Below are 21,713 nucleotides of genomic sequence, written 5' to 3'. Positions count from 1 at the left end.
TCAAGTGGCCTTTCTCTAAGTTATGGTATTTAAACCTGAGATATGTAGAGGGAATGCCATGTGACAAAGAAAGCACAGACTGGAGTAATGCAGCTATGAGCCGAGATATGCCAAGGATTGCCAGCAACCACCAGAAGCTGGGAAGAGACACGGAAGGATCCTCCTCTAGAGCCTTGAGAGAGAGCATATCCTAGCTATCGCCTTGGCTTCAGACTTCTAGCCTCCAGAACTGTGCAACAATAAGCTTTTATTGTTTTAAGCCACCTGGTTTGTGGTACTTTGTTGTGGCAGCTTAGGAAATCAATAAAAACTTCTTATTTGTTACAAAATACTCTTAAATCTAGGATTGTTACTGGTCATGTTTGTTATAGTGAAAGGACATAGTAAAATACAATGAAAGAGTAATTCATGATTCACCTCCATTGTGGTTGATGTGTGAAAAAGTAATTCCACATTTAAATTTAACCACAAAGAAAACAAAGTTAGGAAATTAAGATTCTTTTAGAAATAAGTTCTTCAATGTTTTATCATATTTGATAGCAGCTTTTTTTTATTGGTTACAAAACCTAAGCCCATATACAAAATTAGGAACACATTTAGATGCCTCTTTTGAAAGAACGTTTTAGTCTTTTTTAACTGAGTTTAAAAAAAAATAAAAACAATGCAATTTTTCAACACTGTTTTGAAAACTTAAAAAGTGCAGCAATATACTTAATTTCCTTTATCTATGAAATGGCGCAATTCCAATTCCAAACTGATAAGGTCACAACAAATTGAATCAAGCAGATGCACACATACGTCTGCACGACTTGATGCTAATGTTCACTTGTTAGTTTGCGCTTAAAACACAAGAGGAAATGGGAATCGGCACAATAGAGGCCCAATTTCATCTCAATGTGTGCAAAATTTAAAAGGTAACTGTCAGTAAGTATGGAGAATCCAGAAGAAACTAAACTGGAAGGGGTACAATTCACAATATCAAGAAGATTTGGACTTGAAGGGTTTCACCGAAGTTTGTGACCTTAATTACCTTTGACTTTGTTATCCCTACTTTTAGCGAACACCACACAGTTTCAAAAATTTAGACTACAGTGTCTAAACAGGATGCAGTTACCATATGAAGCTTTAACTTAAAATTTGGATAAAGAAAAAAAGGCACAATGAACTTCAACTCAATTTTATGTGCACAAGAGTTGAAAAATCTGAGCCACCTTAAAGAGAAATTGATTCTAAAATTTATAAAACCTATAAATAATCAGAGGCCAAACCACTATATTAAAACAGATTCTCTAGCAAGTAAAAATCTTGCAGTTTAAACACACGCTTGTATCCACTTTAGATACAAGACAAAACTCACTCTTTAAAGTGGCTCCACCTTGGCAGATACATATATTTGTAATGAATGCACACCTGCTATGTGTTGTTTATCAGTGAAAACACCCCAGCTGATTCACAAAGCTCTGATGGCATCATCTGTCTCATCTTCATCACAGTAAATATACCCCCCATCGGATAACTACATTAGTTTAGATTTTCTATGTCTTCACACCAATGCATTGGAAAATTATATCCAGTAAACAATAGCAATAAAACCATTTCTGTGACAGCACAAATTATTCAGTTTAAAAAATTTCAATTTCATATTCTTTCATTAACAACAGGGTCAAACAACTTACCAAAAGCAGTGACTTTACATAATCATACCAGATTCTGCAGAAGTACTTAAAGATCACTGCAAATCAGGTTTATGTTAAATAACTGCAGATTATTCCTCTACACAGATCCTTGTCTGAATCTTTTAACATACGAATATGCTTTTAGAGTAAGCTCTGAATTAACTTCCCCGATACTCAAAGAATGAAGTTTTATGACACTTCTAAATAGTTGCTGGTTTGTTGCCAACCACATTATCAAAAGCACTGGTTACTAAGTAAAAAATATTTTAAGACTGAATTACAGTAAACATGAAAGCTCCACAGTTTAAACCCAATATAAACCAACCATATCCAATTATCAATTTAAAACAAAAAATATTAACTCCTGAAAGCTAAAAGCAAGATTTTCTTTTTCAACATCATCAATGGGTACTTTAGACCTTTGTGTTTTTTGTTTTGTTTTTGATTATTTTCTTTATAGTCAGGGACTCTTGCTTTCAACTTAAACAGAAGTTCAAGTCCATAACAGGTTGCAGCTCAGGTAAAATACCATGCACAGCATTTGATTACTTCAAAACAGCAGGAACACACAGGCTGAAGTGAGTGGTCAAATAGGGCTTGCTGTTCTCAAAAATTAGGTATAATGGCGAAAGCATTACCATCCATAGCTAAAGTTCTTCCTCCAACCCTGGCTTTTGAGGCAGATAATAAACATATCAATTACTGGTAGATGAAGTACAGTTTTTTAAAACTTATGTTTGATCAATAACCAAGTTTCTTTTTTTAAGTTACTTTTTTGTGTCAGTTCCACCAATGAAAATCATTTGGCTTGTACTTTAAAATCTATTTTTCCACATAAAGAATATGAAAATATGTTTGTGGAGGACAATGATGGAGGCTCAGATCAGGCTGCACCTCTTTAAAGTCTTCCAACGTGTATATACATCATACCAAAGTGTCTTGATCCACAGCGCACCATTTTCCAAAGGAATATCAAGTGGGCAGCTGACACGCCACCGTTACGGAATATTCTAAACTGGAGACTGCAGTTGTCAGCGTGTGGCACCAGGGAACAGGGAATAATAGGGAAGTGGAGATTGTTAAGGAGAATTCTAAAACAGTTTAGGAAATCATGCATATGCATTTACAGTCCATGTGATAGTGACTTTTGGCAACTGCAAAGTGACTGAGACATGGCTTGCTTTAGAAGCATCAAAACGAAGAGGCATTTGTGTTTTGGAGCCTTTTGTTGTTCTTGTCATTTGGTAGCCATCTGATGGTGCTTCATATTGAATGTGGGAAAGATGCTGCACTCAAATGAACTCAAAAATTAAATTCTTTTGTTTGAAGGTTGGCTGTCGGGTCAAAATTGTAAGTACCTCCTTGTGTTGCTTCAGGAATGAGGCTAGGATCTTCATCAATCTATAAAAAGCAAGGAAAAAATCCGTATTATGTTAAGATACTACATACACTATGGTGTAAGCAGAGTTGCTTTACTTCTTAGGATAGAATTCTGTATCAATGTTTTAATAATGTTAAATATGTAAGTAAATAAATAATTAAGAAACTTAATTTAAAACTGAACACACAATTAAAAATTGCCCCATTCTTAAGTTCCTGTATCTTTAGATTTATTTTACCTGTCTGAACATACATCATTTCTATAATTACTATCTCTTCCCATTTAACATTACAAATGCAACCAGAACTGTTTTTTACAATTTTATCTATAATGAAATTTCAGACATAGTATTTAAGAAAGTTGGTTGGTGGAAAACAATCATTCCTTTTGTTTTTAATTTAGATTTTTATAAATAACTGGAAAAATGCCACCTCAAGAGTATCTGATAGAAATACAGCATGAACTTAAGTTATATTAATAATAAAAGGAAAGTTCTTAGTAAACTCACCTATGTATAGGTTTTAATGCACATGCAGACACACCATACTTTTATACTTACATCATCACCAGAGAAATACTGATCTATGATTTCAAATGCTAATTTATATATGTCTTCATTTTCATGTTGCTGTAAAACTTCAATTTTCTCCAAACCTAATAAAAATAAAATGATCAACATAATTAAGCAGGTATAATCAAAATTGTGCTCATTTTACTCATGAAATATCCTAAAGAACTCAGAATACCCTCCCACTGCCCTCCAAATATGATAGTTTGTCCAAAAACCAGATAAAAAACCTGAATTGCTCTGGATGGAGGACCAGTATCCTACTAATTTCTTCCTCTTTAGAAGTCCTGGTCTCTAGGGTAGACAGTTTTTTTTGTTTTTTGTTTTTTTAAGATTTTTATTGGGGAATTGGGGGGATGGGAACAGTGCTGGGGAATTGGGGGTAGAGGAACAGACAAGTTGCTGTCCTTTTTGGTTCTTCAGTCTAGTTGTGGAGGACGTTGTTTCACTGGCCTAAGTTGGCACCATCATTGCGCTCTTCCCAGGTGAGGCAGATCAGTCGCCGGCTTCTGGACGGCCGCTCACGCTGGCTGCTGGCCACTTACGCTGGCTGCTGGCTACATACAGTAGCCCATGGCAACCCACTGCTACAGGGGCTGCAGCCTATGCCGTCGCCGGCGACTCATTGCATCCCAGCTCCAGGTTGAGCTGTTGTTCAGCATCTTAGCTGTAGAGGGCAGCATCACTGGCTCTCATATGTGGGATCCGAACCGGGGCCCTCTGGCATCCCAAGCCAGTTCTTTTTTTTTTTTTTTTTTTGCTGAGCCATCCCGCTACCTGTTGGCAGCTCACGGCTGCTCAGCTCGGGCTGACTCGAACCGCTGTTGCTCAGAGCTCAAACTCTTGAGCGAGCTCTTAACCAACTGAGCCACTCAGCCGGCCCTCACCAAGCCAGTTCTTAACCATCACGCCACTAGGCCGGTAGGGTAGACAGTTTTAAAAACACCTAAACACTCCATTTGACAGATGAAGAAGTATGGCACACAGATATAAAGGGATTTATTTCAGGTTGTGTGGCAAGCTGGTGGCAGAACTAGAACCGAGATCTTCCCAAACTGCTTTAACATAATCATAGTGTCCCATATAATAATTTTTACCTTGCTCTTTGTTTTCCAAATGTTATTACTTTTATATAACTAAAAAAATAAATTTTCAGAAACTTAATGTTTGATACAAATAAAAGGTAAAGCTTTAGGGCCGGCCGAGTGGCGCGATGGGTAAGAACTCGCTTGGGATGCCAGAGGGCCCCGGTTCGGATCCCACATATGAGGGCCAGTGACACTGCCCTCCACAGCTAAGATGCTGAACAACCCCCCCCAATTCCCCAAAAAAAAACTTAAAAAAAAAAAAAAAAAAAAAGATAAAGCTTTAAATTTTGAAGTAATTAAAAAAAATGAATAAGGGGCTTATGTTTTATGGCCACAATGAACTTGGGCAATAATTTTTCAGAACAGTAACTATACAATACCTTCATTTATATTCCCAATATATTTACCTGACGTAGCACATGCATTAGTCTATAAATGTAAATCCCTAATAAGAAATATTCTTCCTTGAAATGCCTTTTTAGCTAGGTTATTTTGAAATAGTTGCATTTTTTTCTTTATATAGTAATATACAAACCAGAAAAATGGGAAAATAGGTGTCAAAGAAAATGAATGTATTGTAGGGGCCGGCTGAGTGGCTCAATTGGTTAAGAGTTGGCTTAAGAACGTGAGCTCTGAGCAACAGGGCCGCCGGTTCAATTTCCACATAGGCCACATGAGCTGCCGCCTGGATGGCTCAGTGGATAGAGTATGCACTCTTAACAACAAGGCTGCTGGTTCAACTCCCGCATGGGATGGTGGTTATGCCCACCTGCAACTAAGATTGAACACAGCACCTTGAGCTCAGAGGCCATGAGGTGCCGTCGGGAAGCCAGATGGCGACTGGCGCCCTCCACAAAGACTGAAGAACAACTTGGCTGGTCCCCTTCCCCAACACTATTCCCCTCCCCTAATTCCCCAATAAAATCTTAAAAAAAAAAAAAAGAAAAGAAAAAAAAAGAAAATGAATATACTTTATTAAATTATAAAATACTAAGTAAATACGTATCCTAAGTATTACTCCCATAGACAGAAGTAACTATATTGATAAAAAACTGAAGAGTAACAATTCTATAGCTCAAACTTTCTGGGTTAATTTGTTCTGAACCAGACTACAATGCTAATTTCAAATTATTTGTTTTCTCTTAAAAAATAAACTAGGTAATATAATCATACATATTATTTAACAAAATGTATAAAATAAAACATGATATTAGGATAAATTAATTTAAGGTTTGGGCAATTTACTAAATATTGAACGGGTACCTTTAAAAAAAAAGTAAATTTTAAAATACACGCTTATGTGTTCCCAGAGAAATAATGATATAGTATTTCAAATCACAGTTCTTTCTCATTGAAATTTAAGTAATTTCTGAAGTAATAACTTTAGCATGCATGCAGTTCTGGCAATCATAAGACTGAAACAAAGTATCTAGATGACTCTGAAATCATTAACCTTTTCAAATAATATGGAATAGTATTTCACAAAGTAAGGCCCACTGAATCACATGACAATAGCTATAACATGAAAAAAGGTGTTTCACTGTCAAGGAGTTTGAGAAATGTTAGATTAAACAAAGCTTATAAGTTTCTCTACTGTAGTAGTTCTCAGAGCTTTTAATCTGCTCTTATGTACTATGCCTTCAAGAGGAATATCTGTTTTCTAAAAAGCAATGTGAATCTCTAGGAAGATTATGGAATGACCTTCACAACCAGTCCAAAGTATGGACTAATGTTTCCCGGAAATCTTCTTGGAATGCTAATATAATGAATAAAGAACAGCAACGTACTTTGATGATGTAACAGTAATGTATCCTAACAGGTATATAATTAGTTGACTTTTTTTTTTTTTTTTTAAAGATTTTATTGGGGAATTGAGGGAGGGGAGCAGACAAGTTGTTGCCCTTCGGTTTCTAAGTCTAGTTGTGGAGGACGTCGCTTCACTGACCCATGTTGGTATTATCATTGCGCTCTTCCTGGCTGAGGCAGTTGCTCGCTGGCCACTGGATGGCTGCTCACAGCAGCTCTCGCCGGCTGCCGGCCAGCCCCAATGCAGCCTACGCCATCGCCGGCGACTCATGGCAGCCCAGCTACAGTTCGAGCTGTTGTTCACCATCTTAGCGGCAGAGGGCACAGCATCACTGGCCTGCATGTGGGATCTGAACCGGGGCCCTGCTGCTCAGAGCTGGCATCCCAGGCCAACTCCTAACCAACGCGCCACTCGGCCGGCCCTAATTACTTGTCTTTTAAGGATCTAATGCTTCAGAGTTCCAATGCTCAACTATTTTTCTTCAGTGAATCCACCCTTACCTCCACACTCTTCTATTATTTCAGCTATTGTGCTTGCTTCATCACCAGCCATTATCAGAATGTTTTTCAGACCATCTAGAACCACCTGAACAACTTGAGAATCTTTTACTGAGAGTAAATTACAGAATGGTGGTATTACATTCTGCTGTACAAGGTACTCAACCTAGACAAAAAAAAGAGAATAGTTTTATTTATATAATTATATTTTCCCCCAAAAGAACACAGTACAGGGCTTATAAACAATCAGTAACTCTTAATCATAAGAGAGCTGCATACTTTCCAATATTAACAATTAAAACAGTTAGTTTCTCCAACTCACTTGATCTTTTCTGCCACTTATTGTTAAGTTGCTAATTGCCCAAGCAGCTTCTTTTTGTGTTCCAAAGTCTCCCTGAAGGTTACAAAAGAAATGATAAAATGAATTTTTTACTCAAAAAGTCTTGGTTATACTATATTAACATACATGATGAACTCATAATATCACTGACCTTAGCAAGCTGATGAATAATCATAGGGATTAATCCAGCATCAATTACAGCTTGAACTTGTTGCTGGTTGCCTGCTGTTATGTTGGAAAGGAACCACACTGCTTCCTATAATTGAACAAAATACGGGGCATCTTTATTTGAAAAAGTATGTCTTTAATGTGTTTATATTTTTAATTTAATGTATTTTACATATACAATAACAAAATCACTTGAGTTGCATTAAGGGGAAAGCATCTGAAAAGTGATTAGGTTATACAGAATCTCGCATTTTAAACAAATTATAAGGAAACTTCTATCCATAATATTTGGGCCTCATTAACCTAGCATTTACCTATTCAATAAAATATATGCCTACTATAAGCTAAGAACTTTTAGACAATGGTGATACGGCAGTGAATAAAACAGTCAAAAAATATTTTTTTTATTACTTTTTTTTTAGCTGAGCCATCTTGCCATCTGTTGGCAGCTCAGCTTGGGTCAGGAATTGAACCGGTGACCCTGTTGCTCAGAGCTTGCACTACTGAGCGAGCTCTTAACTAACTGAGCCACTCGGCTGGCCCCAAAAAAATCTTTACTTGTGGAGATTAATACATTTTTGGTGCATGAGCTTCCTCTAAAAGACAGATGGCAGAAATAAATAAAAGACTGAATTTCACTGTACAGTAATACATCGGTTTGCGAGCATAATTGGTCCTGGAAACAAACTACTCATATTGTAAGACATCACTTGTTTACCAAGTTAAAATGTACTATTAGGTTGGTGCAAAAGTGTAAGAGCGGTTTTTGCCATTACGCGTAATGGCAAAAACCGCTCTTACACTTTTGCACCAACCTAATAGAAATGTTTGCTTGTCTTGCGGAACACTCGCAAACTGAGTTACTCGCAATCCAAGGTTTTACTGTATTTTGTTAAAACTACTTCTACGAAAGGTGAGTTGCTTTATCATAAAAATATTTACTTGCAAGATATATTTAAAAATTAAGCTTCTAACTAGTCTAGGATGAGACTTTATATTAATAACAAATCTTACTGCAACCTTAAAGGATTTATAAGTCACAAACAAGCAGGTTTATTATAATTTCAGTGTCAAATGTGTATCTTTTCTTCCTCCTCTACAATTAAGACTGAATTTTAAATTTATTCTGCCATCCAGTTGTGGTAGGATGTTAATAATTGGTGGACTGGTGCTTAGAGTATATGAATGTTCGTTCACTTTAGTATTCTTGCAAATTTCTTATGGATTTGAAGATTTTCAAATTAAAATGTTGAGGGAATAAAACCAAGTCAGTTTTGTTTTGGTTCCCATGATGGTCCCATGATGGTCCCAAGATGCAAATAACACAAACGCTCAAGGTGAAAAACTTCTGAAGCAACCAACTACTTGCTGAAGCTGAGCAGGTAGCTATATGAATTCTTTCTCTTTCCCTCATGATATCTTCACTGAGAGTATATCGGATCACAGGACAGAGCTTCTCCAAACCCACTTCTGTCCAGCTTCCTCACTTCTCAGCTCTGTTTCCAATTATGGAATACATTTAGCTGTAAAAATCACCTATTATTGAAATTTCTACAGTAAAAATAACTGGCCCAGAGTCTAAAATACCATGGCTTCTTTCCCTTCACTGGAACAAATATAGCTATAAAATGTGATTTCTGACAACATACTTTTATTTTTTATTTTTACTTTCTTAAATTAAAGTTTATTGGGGTGACAATGGTTGACACAGTTACATACATTTCAGGTGTACGATTCTGTAATACATCATCTATATATCACGTGTGTTCACCACCCAGAGTCAGTTCTCCTTCCATCACCATATATTTGACCTCCTTTACCCTCATCTACCACCCTCCTCCCTCCTTACCCTCTGGTAACCACTAAACTGTTGTCTGTGTCTATGAGTTCTTGTTTCTTTGTTTGTCTTGTTCCTTTGTTGTTTTCAGTTTTATATCCCACGTATCAGTGAAATCATATGGTTCTCGATTTTTTTCTATCTGACTTATTTCGCTTAGCATAATAATTTCAAGATCCATCCATGCTGTCACAAATGGCACTATTTCATTTTTCCTTAAGGCAGAATAGTGTTCTGCTGTGTATATGTACCACACCTTTGTTATCCAATCATCTATGGAAGGACATTTTGGTTGTTTCAATGTCTTGGCCACCGTAAATAAAGCTGCAACGAACATTGGGGCACATATATCTTTACAGATAAATGTTTTCAGATTCTTTGGGTAGATACCCAGGAGAGGGATTGCTGGGTCACATCGTAATTCTATTCTTAATTTTTTGAGGAACCTCCACACTGCCTTCCATAGTGGCTGCACCAATCTGCACTCCCACGAACAGTGTATTAGAGTTCCTTTTTTTCCACAGCCTCTCCAACATTTGTTATTATTTGTCTTGTTGATAACAGCCATTCTAACTGGTGTGAGGTGATATCTCATTGTGGTTCTTATTTGCATTTCTTTGATGATTAGTAAGACAACATGCTTTCCTATAAGAATCCAACTGTCAATTACAGTCAAGCAACTAAATAAATATAGCTATGTCACAGAAGAAACAATCAATTCTGCTGGTTTTGGGAATGGTGACATTTCAGGTAGTTAAAATTGCATTAAACTAAATGCAAATCAAAACCATAAGACACAGCTTCACACCTACTAGGATGGCTATAATAATTTTAAAAAAGGAATTGGAACACTTATCATTGCTTGTGGGAATGTAAAATGGTGCAGCCACTATGGAAAACAGTTTGGTGATTCCTCAAAAAGCTAAACGTAGAATTATCACATGTCCTGGCAATTCTACTTCTAGATATATACTCAAAGGAACTGAAAGCAAGGACTAAAACAGACACTTGTATGCCAGTGTTCATAGCAGCACAATAGCCGAAAGATAGAAACAATTCAAGTTTCCATCAACAGCTGAACGGACAAATAAAATGTGGTATATATTACAATGGAATATTATTCAGCCATAAAAAGGAATGACGTCCTGATAAATGCTCCAACATGGATGAACCTTGAAACATTAGCAATATAAGCCAGACACAAAAAGGCTTAAGTACATATTTAACAATTAATAGTAAGTTTGTATTTCAAGCTCGAAATCTTGAAAAAAGCAATTTTTATGATCTTGAATTAGGGCACTGAATCTTTAGGCTTAATCTAATTTTGTAGGGAGGTTAAATTACGATTTCTCTATTTGTTTATAAAAGATACCAGCCATCTAATGAGAGGTTTTGTATGTACTCTCATCTAGAGGCTACTAATTTGGTAATTTTTGCTACTTCTCAATCTATTCTAATAAAAACATTGGTTAGTATAAAAATAATTTTTATTCTGTGATGATCAGGGCAGCACTTGTAGCAAGCAATTAAAAATTGAAAAAAAATAATTAGAGGTGATTTGAAATAATTCTCATCTTAACTGCATTGGTTTAAGAAAATCACAATCAAACATAAACAACAGAAACAAGGGGACAGTTAAAAATAAGATATACAGGGGTGCCCCGTTAGCTCAGTTGGTTAGAGTGCGGTGCTGATAACACCAAGGTTGCCAGTTCAATCACCGCATGGGCCACTGTGAGCTGCGCCCTCCTTAAAAGTTAACTATGCCATTGTAGCATGAAAGCAATGTGTAACCCATGGCCATGGCTATTCCTCAATAAAATAAAAAAATAAATAAAATAAAAAAGAGAGAGATATACAAAGAGAAAGAAATACACCGATGAAGATATTACATGCCTTACCTTATTTATCTTCTCTTTCGGGTGTGACAAGAGATTTGGGAAATGAGACAGGACATCACAGTTGAGAACAACCTGGGTCTGCTCATCGGTGCCAGTCACTATGTTGCCAACCGCTCTGAGTGCTGCTGTCTGGGGTGGGGATAAAATGTTTTCAATAAATCTATTTGTTTATGATGAAACTGATTCTATATTTTTCATAATCCTGAGAAAATGTAAAACTGCAAGGGGTGAATGACTAACACTGAATTCTTACAGAAAACAAAGCATTATGCAGAGCTGAGAATCAATTTTGAATTTTAAACAATTCTTGTGAAAAATAGAACAAAAATAAAAAACGTAAAGGTCCATTTTTAACACCTACTTTTATCTATTACTAAACTGGCACCACAGAAAGACTTTAATAAAGTCTTTCTGGATTGGCACACATTTCCACCTAGAAAGCCACTTTGGCAGAAGTGGGATAAACCGATCTATCAGCCACGTACCCCTAATCAGAATGAAGAGAAACTAGAGCGAGAGAGAGGAGGAAATGCAGTTAGGATGCTACTGCAATTAACTGGCGGAAAGGAAATGAGTCTTGAACTAAATAAGTGGCTCTAGATACATAAGGAGAAGACAGATTTGAAGCTTTGTAATCAGAATTGACAGATTTTTGCACTGGAGGAGAAATAAAAAGAGGAATCAAGGTTTCCAGCTTGGACAATGCTGTCCACTGAAAAGGGAGAGATAGGAAGAAGAGCAGGTTTGTGGGAGAAGATGATACATATCACTTTTGTCTCACTGAAATAACAATGGCATGCTTGGAGGAGTTCTTACAGGATATGTGTAAGGGCTCAAGGACAACTGGCTATATGAGTCTGAAACTCAGCAAAGAGTCAGGGTGAGATAAAGATTTGAAAACCAACAAAATCAGGTTCAGTAGAACAGCAGGGAAAATAAGGAAAATAGGTACCTGCAGACAGAATTGAAGCCTAGCTATTCAAGTTAATTGGTTATAGCAAACACAATTTTATACAAGTAAGAACATTTTTAAAATACTTACTTGAACTTTCACTTCCTGGTGGCTCAGAAGGGGCACAAGAAAGGGCACTACCCCTGAATCAATAACCATCTGTATCTGCTCATTACCTCCATCTGTCAGGTATGACAGAGCCCAAACAGTATCTACAAGAATCTATAGAAAATAAAAAAGAATTACCAGTTTATGTATTTGTTTGAGTGCTTAAAATACATAACACACCTCAGGGGTGGTGACATAAGAAGTAATTAAATTTAATGTTTTGGCTTGGTTGCTTACCTGATAAATCTAATAAGTAGTAGGTAACTCTCAATGCCTACCTCAGATCACTCTTCACAAAAATGACACAGAAATCTGGGAAAACTTCAACTTCTGCATTTATGTATCAGATAGATGAATTTTAAAATGTCAGAAAAGTAATTCTCTTTGCCCCCACAAACTGAGTACCCAATAATAATCACAAGGAAACACTTTTCGTACAGAATGAGACCAATATATCATGCTGCCTCAAGCCTAGAAGAGAACAAAAAGATCATCTCTCTATATACTAGTGTCAAACACGTTTAGTAATATAATTGACTTTTCAGATTATTAAAGTAAACAGATAAAAGAAATGACTTGGCATTTTAGCATCGTTTGAGAAAAAAAATTATTTGCAAAAACTTTTGAAAAATGTGCCTACTTGAAGAACACAGTGTATAAACCATGCCCTATACCCATCTAATTCTGAAAATAATAAAAAACATGCTTAGATTTGTTGACGCATTCAAAGTCAAAGAGCTTATAAGTAGCTTCCTTGGTGTCTTCACAGAGTTTCGTTAAAATAATAGTAGCTACATGTATTCAAATCTCTCCACATAGCCTTCAAAAAAGTATATAGATAAGAGCAAACAGAGCCACATATAGACCACACCTTCAGCATTACTATGAGTCAGTGAACACTACAAATTTCAAATTTCTGTAACAAGAGAAAAAATTAAATTCTAGCTTTTATCTGGATCTCTTGTCCCAAGCTTGTGTGAAACTTCAGAGAAAAGAGGGGGTGAGAGGCTTAACGGTAACATCCTAATAAAACTATTCCACACTAGTGAGACAGAGACCATATGGCCTGAAAAGCCTACAATATTTTCTGTGTCCTTTACAGAAAAATTTGCTGACACCTTTACTAGACAATGAGCTTCATTCAACTAAGAAATGACTGAGGAAATATTTCATTGGAGATCAAAGACTAATACAAATGTGGGAATAAGAGTGGAATAATTTATAAATATTATTTGTTCTGGGAAAATAGAAATACTGCAACTTCAAAAATGGGAGGACAGAAGCTATGTCTGAGAGCTGAACCCATCTATCATCCAACCCTAGACCTACAGGTGTGTGTATGGGCAGAGCCTGCCTACTACCCAGTCTGGCAATAACCGGTAACAAGATTAAAACAGAAATCAGAATCTCACAACAGCTGAAATGTGCAGGCTACAACTGAAAATAACTCCTCAGACCAAGAACCAGGATCATCTTAACTCAAAAGGGAAAAGACAGTCAACAGACGCCAACACTGAGAAGACACAGATACGGGAATTATCAGACAAGGATTTTACAGTAGTTATCATAAAAATACTTCAGTGAGCAATTATGAACATGTTTGAAACAAAATAGGAAGTGTCAGAAAAGTAACAGAAGACATAAAGAACCAAATGGAAAATTTTTAACTGAAAAATTCAGTAACCAAAATTTAAAACTCACTGGAAGGACTCAAAAGTAAAATGCAGACAGGCAAAAAAGATCAATGAACTCAAATATAGAGAAATACAAATCACCCAATCTAAATGAGAGTAAAAAAAAAACAAAAAAATTGCAAAGAAATGATGGTGCTTCAGAAACTTGTAGGACAATAATGAAAGATTTAACATTTGTGTCATCAGTCCCAGAAAAAGAGGTGGAGCTGAAAAAAATATTTAAAGAAATAATGGCAGAATATCTTCCTAACTCAATAACAACAGACATAAACCTACAGATTAAAAATTGGTAGGACAAAGCCAGAGAAAAGCTCATCAACTGTTGTACAGGTTAAGACATAGGAGTTAAAAAATACCATTTAAAACTGTCAAACCAGATAGGAAAAAAGGAAAGGGCATTATAAAAGATGTAAGTATAAAGGTAACATTAGAACAAAGCCAAACCTTCCTAAATACCTAAAGAAATTTAAAGAGAGAAAAGAAAGCACATTAAGTAGAAAATAAAACACGCAGAAGTTATTACACAAAGTAACATGACAAAGTTAAAACCAAACATAAAAACAGCAAACTATGTGAATGGGCTTAACTCACCTACAACAAGAAAAAGATTTTTAAATTGGCTCCAAAATAAAACCCACTCTATGCTGTATACAAGAGGCACAATGAAAACAAAGTAATTAAAAAAGGCTAAAAATAAAGGGATGAGCAAAGGTACACCAAGTAAATGATAAGAAAATAGAGACTGCAATCCTGTTAGACAAGTAGAATTTAGGCTAAACAGCATAAAAATAACAAAGGCGGCTATTTATAAAGCTAAATCTCACAATTTACAATGAAGATGTAACAGTTATAAACATCTATTTACCAAATAGCTCTGCAAACATTATACAATGCAGAAACTAAAAAGACGCAAAAAAAAATACTAATAATAGATTTTCACACACTACTGGCAATATTAGGGAAGTAGAAAAAAATGAGAATATAGATCTTATAAATATACAGGTATACCTTGTTTTGTTGTGCTTTGCAGATATTGCTGTTGGCCCTGAGAAAGAAGATACCTATCAAGAAGGGCTCCTGGTAGTTAACTGAGCTCAAGTTTAAAAACAGAGCCTAGCAGCTTTTTCTGAACAGAGGCTTCTCACACAAGCCATGCCTCAGAGAGAAGCTTGTACTGAACTGCCTGGCTGTACTGTGTTCCTGTGGTCTGAGCCAGCAGTTATAAAGTAACTCCTGGAATTGTATTTCAACCAAAAGAAATGAGACTTTCCCCATCCAATCAGAGCCAAGTAGCTATATCTTCATTAGCATCTTCACTTGACCAATCAGAGTAGGTCCATTCTGACCAATCAGCACTGTGCTTTTTGGACCAATTAAACTGTGAGGATTTGGAATCCTCATTTGCACGAAGACAGACCAATCAGGGACCAGAGGCAGGGACTCCTCCTTCCCTCTCTGTGAAAACTGAAGACTGTTTCTCCGGTTGGTGAAGGTGTCTTGCTGGAGCACAGCAGAACTGTATAGCAGGAGGGGGGTCTCACCCAAAGGCCACCTCACAGCCATGCTATATCACAATTGAGCTGTTTGCACTGAATCAAGTTACCTTCTTTACCTCACTCCAAATTGGGAGTTGCTGTTGGCTTTGAACTGGCACCAACAACCACTGGTTGACATGGCACTCAACGTAAGGTTCTAAAGCAACGACCTTATCTAATGCCGTCCTGAAACCAATACATCTGGAGCCTGCACAAACCCCTTGTGCTTGAGTGGTCTTCCCAGCAGCACCTGAGGGTCTTGGGTAAGTCCTTTCAGATCCAAGATCTCCCATGCTTGCTGCTGAGATCTTCAAGACTTTATTTAGTTTAGGTAGGGGACCCTGATCCAGTGACCTCAGTTCATACATCTGGACCGAGAGGGCCCCTCGATATGATTCAGGTTTGGTGCTCAGGAGGAGTATCCCTCAGCCAGGTTTGGCACCAGGGAGGGCTTTCCTGTAGCATTTGGCACCTCGAGAGGGTATCCTCTAGTCGTGCTTGGTACAGGGGAGGGTATCCTCCAGGTTGGGACTAGGCCTTGTCCATATAAGGTTTGTGAGGACACCCATGCTAATGGGCACCCGAAGGCTGATTTCTTAAGGTAAGGTGCATGTGAGGATGCTCAAGATTTAACAGGCATGGGGGTGGGAGGGTGGGGACCACAGGATGGGACAGGATGGACACAGCCCATAAGGAGGAATGCAAAATGGGTAACTCATGTTCTAAAATTCTCATGTTAATCAGCCACCTCCTGGTGGCAGCATGGGGGACTTTGGCTGATTGCATGTACAAAAATTATCATCCAGAGAATTGTAATTGGCTAGGCCTCTGGACGAAAATCATGCAAGATGGTCTCAAGCTTTGTGGGCCAAGATGGGGTTCCTCTGAAACCTCAAAGCCTTCTATTTGCATGCTCAATTAGAAGAAAAATACTGTACATCCCAGAAAAAAATGTGTTCCTTGAGAGCTCTAAATAAAATCAAGAGACTATTGCCTCCCTTAGGAAAAAAAAAGAATTCTAAATTGGGTAAACACCTTGATAAATTAGAAAAGGAAACTGGTGTTGCAAAACTGGAACAAAACGGGAATTATTGGAAAACTTTTCTTCTGACCTTTGCACCTACAAATCTAAAGCCAGGTTTACTAGAAACCCTGGAAGATCCCTCACTTTCCAGCCCTCCTTGCCTACACCCTGCCTACCCTCTGCACCTTTCCTTTCCCTCCCCGCTCTTCTTTGTCTCCAGATGGGTGGCAGTCAGCTGATGCTCAGGCTTCAGCTCCAGAACCATTTTTCTATCCTCCCCCAAGGAAAATCTGCCCCCTTTAAAAATCAGGCGTTTGGAGGCCACTTTCTTTACTTTCTGAGCTTTCCAACTTTATTGTCCACACCTGCTTTCCATTTTCTTTTGTTTGTGTTTTTTTGATAAGCCTATCTTAAGGAGAAACTTTAAAGGAGAGGATCCTAAACCTCTCAGAGACAATAAAATATTCTTTGATTATAAAGACAACTTTAAAGGAATTTCTTACAGAACGCAAAAACTTTGGCCATCTGAGCAAAACCTCAACTTAGTCCATCTGCCAGGAAACATATTTGGAGCCATAATTTTTCTTTTGAGTTTTGTATTATGCTGTCTGTTTACGTATGTCTATTATAAGGTATATTTCCATCGCTAGAAAGTATTGCCAAAATTGATTTGTAAATTCAAATTTAGATTGTAAAAGGTCCTTATTCAATGGACTTAACAAATGAGCTCTCATATAAATTGGAGAAATAACAGAAACTAACGCAATGGCTTTTCAAGTGCATGTGACCTAGGATTAATCTTTAATAAATTAAAACTAGCTTAAGGATGTTGGTTTAATAAAGAAGGCTATTCAGTGGTCCACTGCTCTGCTAGTTTTGGAGCTAGCCAACCGGGTGGGAAACGAGGGTAATAAGTTTGGAGACCTTAGTGTGTCATTTTGAAAAGCTTAGAAGGTCACAAAATGCCTCACATTAAGATCCAGAGAATCACACAAAACCTGATTGAGATGTTATGATGATAGAAAATGATTGCATATAGAGAATAAGATGGGTGTTTGATAAAAGAAGGTATGAAGAATACAAATACATTTTTATTGAACGAAAAGAAAGTATTTTTGTCCTGAAGTAAAGTGATTGCTCTGGAATAAGAAAGGAAAAACAGGACAAAAGCTGAAAGGTTCAAGAAACATTAGGTGTTTAGGGAATATCTATGTGTTATCTTCACACATGCTTCAGAGACAACTAGAGCTGAACCAAGTTATAAGTGTATACTTAACATATAATCCTTATATGTAGCAAAAGGTAACTGAGTAAAGCTTGGGATACTCAAATCCTGCACATTCCAAAGAAAGGACTGGTTGTTGCTGAGCTCCTTCAAGATAATCTGAGCCCTTGGATTATCTGTTTGATAACACTATACCTGAGACCTTGGGTCCAGACAGAGAGAGTTTATGCTAACAATGTGACGTTATGGTGAACAACCCTTTTTGTTTGCCTGGGGCCTTAGGCCATACTCTTTCATTCTGACCTCTGGGAGGGGATGGAGACTGAGGAGCTAAGGTTAGTCATGCAGGCTGTTCATGCATAGTGATTGATCATCAATAACAACGCTGGAACCAAATTCAGGAGCTTCTGGTTGGCAATACTTCCTACGTATGTGCTATCACTCATGGTTGCTGGGAGAATGAAGTGCTGTCCTTAGAACTCCACTGGGAGAGAACCAGGGATGCTTGCACCTGGTGTCTCCTAAACCCCATCCTATGTGTCTCTTGCCTTTGTTGATTTTAATATGTATCCTTTTGCAGTAATGAACCGTAAGCATGAGAACAGCTTTTCAGTGATTTCTTCTAGCAAATCACTGAACTTGAGGGTGGTCTTGGGGACTTCAACACACTTATCACCAGGTGTCATTGGCATTAGAGTCTCAGCACATAACCAACCTGCCACGACTGATTAATTTTATTTTGTAGCAGGAGTAAAATAAGCTAGATTTGTATCAAATGTTAGGTAACACTCAAATTTGTCTAGGCATGTCAAGCCATGGATGAACAATTTTGAAAAGGGCAGGAAAACCAAATGCTACAGCATCACAGCAATTGCAAATTAACTTAAAGTAGCAAAATAACTAAAAAGCAAATAAACACAGATGGACTTGAATCAGTCCAGATTTCTTCTCTAGTCCTCAGGGTCAATATTAAATTTTCCTTCTAATGTCACATAGGCATTTTAAAGTCCACAAACCACTTAATTATCTCCACACCCCCACCTAGCTTCTCTAGCATTCACACTAGTCATTGCCTCTAATTAAATCATTCCTGCTGTTTTATACCTTTCCCTGCTGCTATTCTTGTTTCCTGTTGTGTCCTACCTTAAAACCCAACTTAGAAAGCTGGATATTATCCGAGTCCTCTCTATTTTCACCCCCCATAACAATACCAGCAAATTTTATCATCTAAACATTTCTCAAGTCTTATCTTTTTATTCATAATACCTAACTAAGTTCTAGTTGCTGGTCCTCATTTTTTCTCTCATCCATACCACAAAATCACCACTGCTCCATCTTCTCAACTCGAGTTTCCTCTAAAATCTACTTAGTAATATGAGTTCCCAATCCAAAACATAAATTAGATTATTATTCTCTGGCTCTCAAAAAAAGGATATATAGCTCTTATGGTGGTCTGTAAGACCCTGCATGATCTAGAACCTGCTAAATTGCTGCATTTTCCCCCTACATTTTGTTTCATAATTTATGTTTCCATCTCTCTACTTTTAAAACTCTTTTACAGACTTCCGGTCAAGATGGTAGAGTTAGATAAATATTGTGCCTGCATCCTCTATGACCACATCAAAATTACAACTAAGCTACAGAACAACCATCATTAAAAATTGCATCAAGTCTAGAAGTTCTACATCTAAGAACATACAAAAAAAGCCACATCAACAATGGTAGGAACGGTGGAGATACAGATTAGGTTAGTCCCACAAGCACGGGTAGCGGTTAAAAATTGGGAGGGATGTCTCAGTTAGGGAGGTCCCCGAGAAGCAAGGGGTCCGATCCCACAGCAGGCTCCCCAGCCCAGAGTTTCAGTGCCGAAAAGAGAAGTTCCCATAACTCCTGGCTGTGAAAACCTGTGGAGATTGTGGCTGAGTGAGACAGAGGGTGGCCACACACCCAGACGCTCCTCTTAAAGGACCCGTACATGGACTTACTCGCTGATGGACTCACTCCATCTGAGCTCCAGCGCTGGAGAAGCAGCTCAAAAGGCGCCAGGGACACCTGGGAGGAACTTAATTGTCTGGCTTCAAGGTGAGGGCTGGAGAGGCAGTTTTCTCCTAGACAGTAGTGCTAGCAGAAAACATTGTTCCTTGTTCAGCCCTCCCCCATCCCAGCACGCAGACATAGGCAGATGCCATATCTAAGTTGCCATCAACATGGCAAAACCATTAGCCTGCCCTGGTGATTTCCTGAGACGCCACCCCAACCAACTTGCAGTCCCACCTAGTGGCTTTCTGAACAAATGGCCTGCGGAGGCTCATGCTGTAGACATTCCTAAAATCTCTGAAAGGTTCACAAACCCCAACAAACAGCATCTGGCTTGGTGTGGCCCATACCTCTTATTAAGCAGCCCAACCCAAGCACTAGCTGCAGCTGGCCTTAGGTCATAGCTTAGCGTTTCCCAGGCACCTCCAAGCCCAGTGTGGGTGAAGACATCTGCAGATTGCTTTGTGGCTGTGCCAGGTGTCCCTGGGCAGCGCACAGGTTGCTGCTGAACTTGGCCTGTGGCAGGGCCCCTTACAGGAGGCCCTGGAGCCGGCATACCCTGTGGCCTGCTTTGAACCACACCAGACCACTATCAGGCCACCTGCGCAGATGACAAACCCAAAGACAGACTAGGCAGGCACCTGAGCCCTACTCAAGCGAAGCCTGCTCTGTAGGGTCAGCCTCTGCACAACAGCTCCACCACTGTAGTCACAGCCAGTCCTCACAACCAATCAGCCTGAGGATCAACTCCTTCCATTGATGTGAAAATAGCAACCAAGGCTGAACTACAACAGGAGGACACACACAACCCACACAAGGAACACACCTGCAGCACACAGTTCAGGTGACCAGGGAGACTGTGCCATTGGGCCCCATAGGACATCTACTACATAAGGCCATTCTAGTAAGACTGGGAGACATAAAAGCCCTACCTCATACATAGAAACAAACAGGGAGGCAGCCAAAATGGGGAGACAAAGAAACATGTCCCAAATGAAAGAACAGAACAAAGCTCCAGAAAAAGAACTAAACAAAATGGAGACAAGCAATCTACAAGACATAGAGTTCAAAACACTAGTTATAAAGATGCTCAATGATGTCAAGGAGAACTTCAAAAAACAGATAGGAAACAAAAATGGAGATAGAAAGCCAAAAAAAAAAAAAGGTCACAAATGAAGAATACAATAACTGAAATAAAGAATACATTACAGGGAATCAATAGTAGACTACATGAAGCAGAGCTCTGAATCAGAGATTTAGAAGTTAAGACAGCAAGCAAAAAACACCCAAACAGGACAGCAAAAAGAAAAAATCCAAAAAAACGAAGATAGTTTAAGGGGCCTCTGGGACAACATCAAACATACCAACATTCGCATCACAGAGGTACCAGAAGGAGAAGAGAAAGGAATTGAAAACATATTTGAAGAAATGATGACAGAAATCTTGTAACCCGGTCAAGGAAATAGACATATAAGCCCAAGCAGTGCAGAGTCCCAAAAAAGATGAACCCAGAGGCCCATACCAAAATATATTATAATTAAAATGCCAAAGCTTAAAGACAAAGAGAGAATCTTAAAAGCAGCAAGGGAAAAGCAGTTAGTTACCTACAAGGGAGTTCCCATAAGACTGTCAGCTGATTTCTCAACAGAAGCTTTGCAGGCCAGAAGGGATTGGGCACTAAATATTCAAAGTGATGAAAAGCATGGACCTACAACCAAGATTACTCTACCCAGCAAAGCTATCATTTAAAATTAAAGAGAGGGGGCCGGCCGAGTGGCGCAATGGTTAAGAACTCGCTTGGGATGCCAGAGGGCCCCGGTTCGGATCCCACATATGAGGGCCAGTGACACTGCCCTCTACAGCTAAGATGCTGAA

The 21,713-nt window shown here is 38.2% G+C and overlaps 1 protein-coding gene across 2 annotated transcripts in view; it reads right to left on the bottom strand.

The window, feature by feature from the left end:
- Positions 1–527: 527 nt before the first annotated feature.
- The window catches only part of KPNA3 (karyopherin subunit alpha 3), a 93,111-nt gene continuing 71,925 nt past the window's right edge, over positions 528–21,713 (bottom strand). For both annotated transcript variants that reach the window (XM_019650863.1, XM_019650861.1), the window contains exons 11-17: positions 12,306–12,437; positions 11,264–11,392; positions 7,509–7,613; positions 7,340–7,411; positions 7,021–7,183; positions 3,617–3,711; positions 528–3,077 (exon numbers count right to left, since the gene is read on the bottom strand). In XM_019650863.1, the coding sequence (XP_019506408.1) occupies positions 2,979–3,077; positions 3,617–3,711; positions 7,021–7,183; positions 7,340–7,411; positions 7,509–7,613; positions 11,264–11,392; positions 12,306–12,437 (795 nt within the window). In that variant the 3' untranslated portion in view covers positions 528–2,978. The remainder of the gene's footprint in view (positions 3,078–3,616; positions 3,712–7,020; positions 7,184–7,339; positions 7,412–7,508; positions 7,614–11,263; positions 11,393–12,305; positions 12,438–21,713) is intronic.

Source organism: Hipposideros armiger, unplaced genomic scaffold (genome assembly GCF_001890085.2).
Source record: "Hipposideros armiger isolate ML-2016 unplaced genomic scaffold, ASM189008v1 scaffold_148, whole genome shotgun sequence".
NCBI classification, from domain to species: Eukaryota; Metazoa; Chordata; class Mammalia; order Chiroptera; family Hipposideridae; genus Hipposideros; species Hipposideros armiger.
This window is presented reverse-complemented; position numbering and strand designations above follow the sequence as displayed.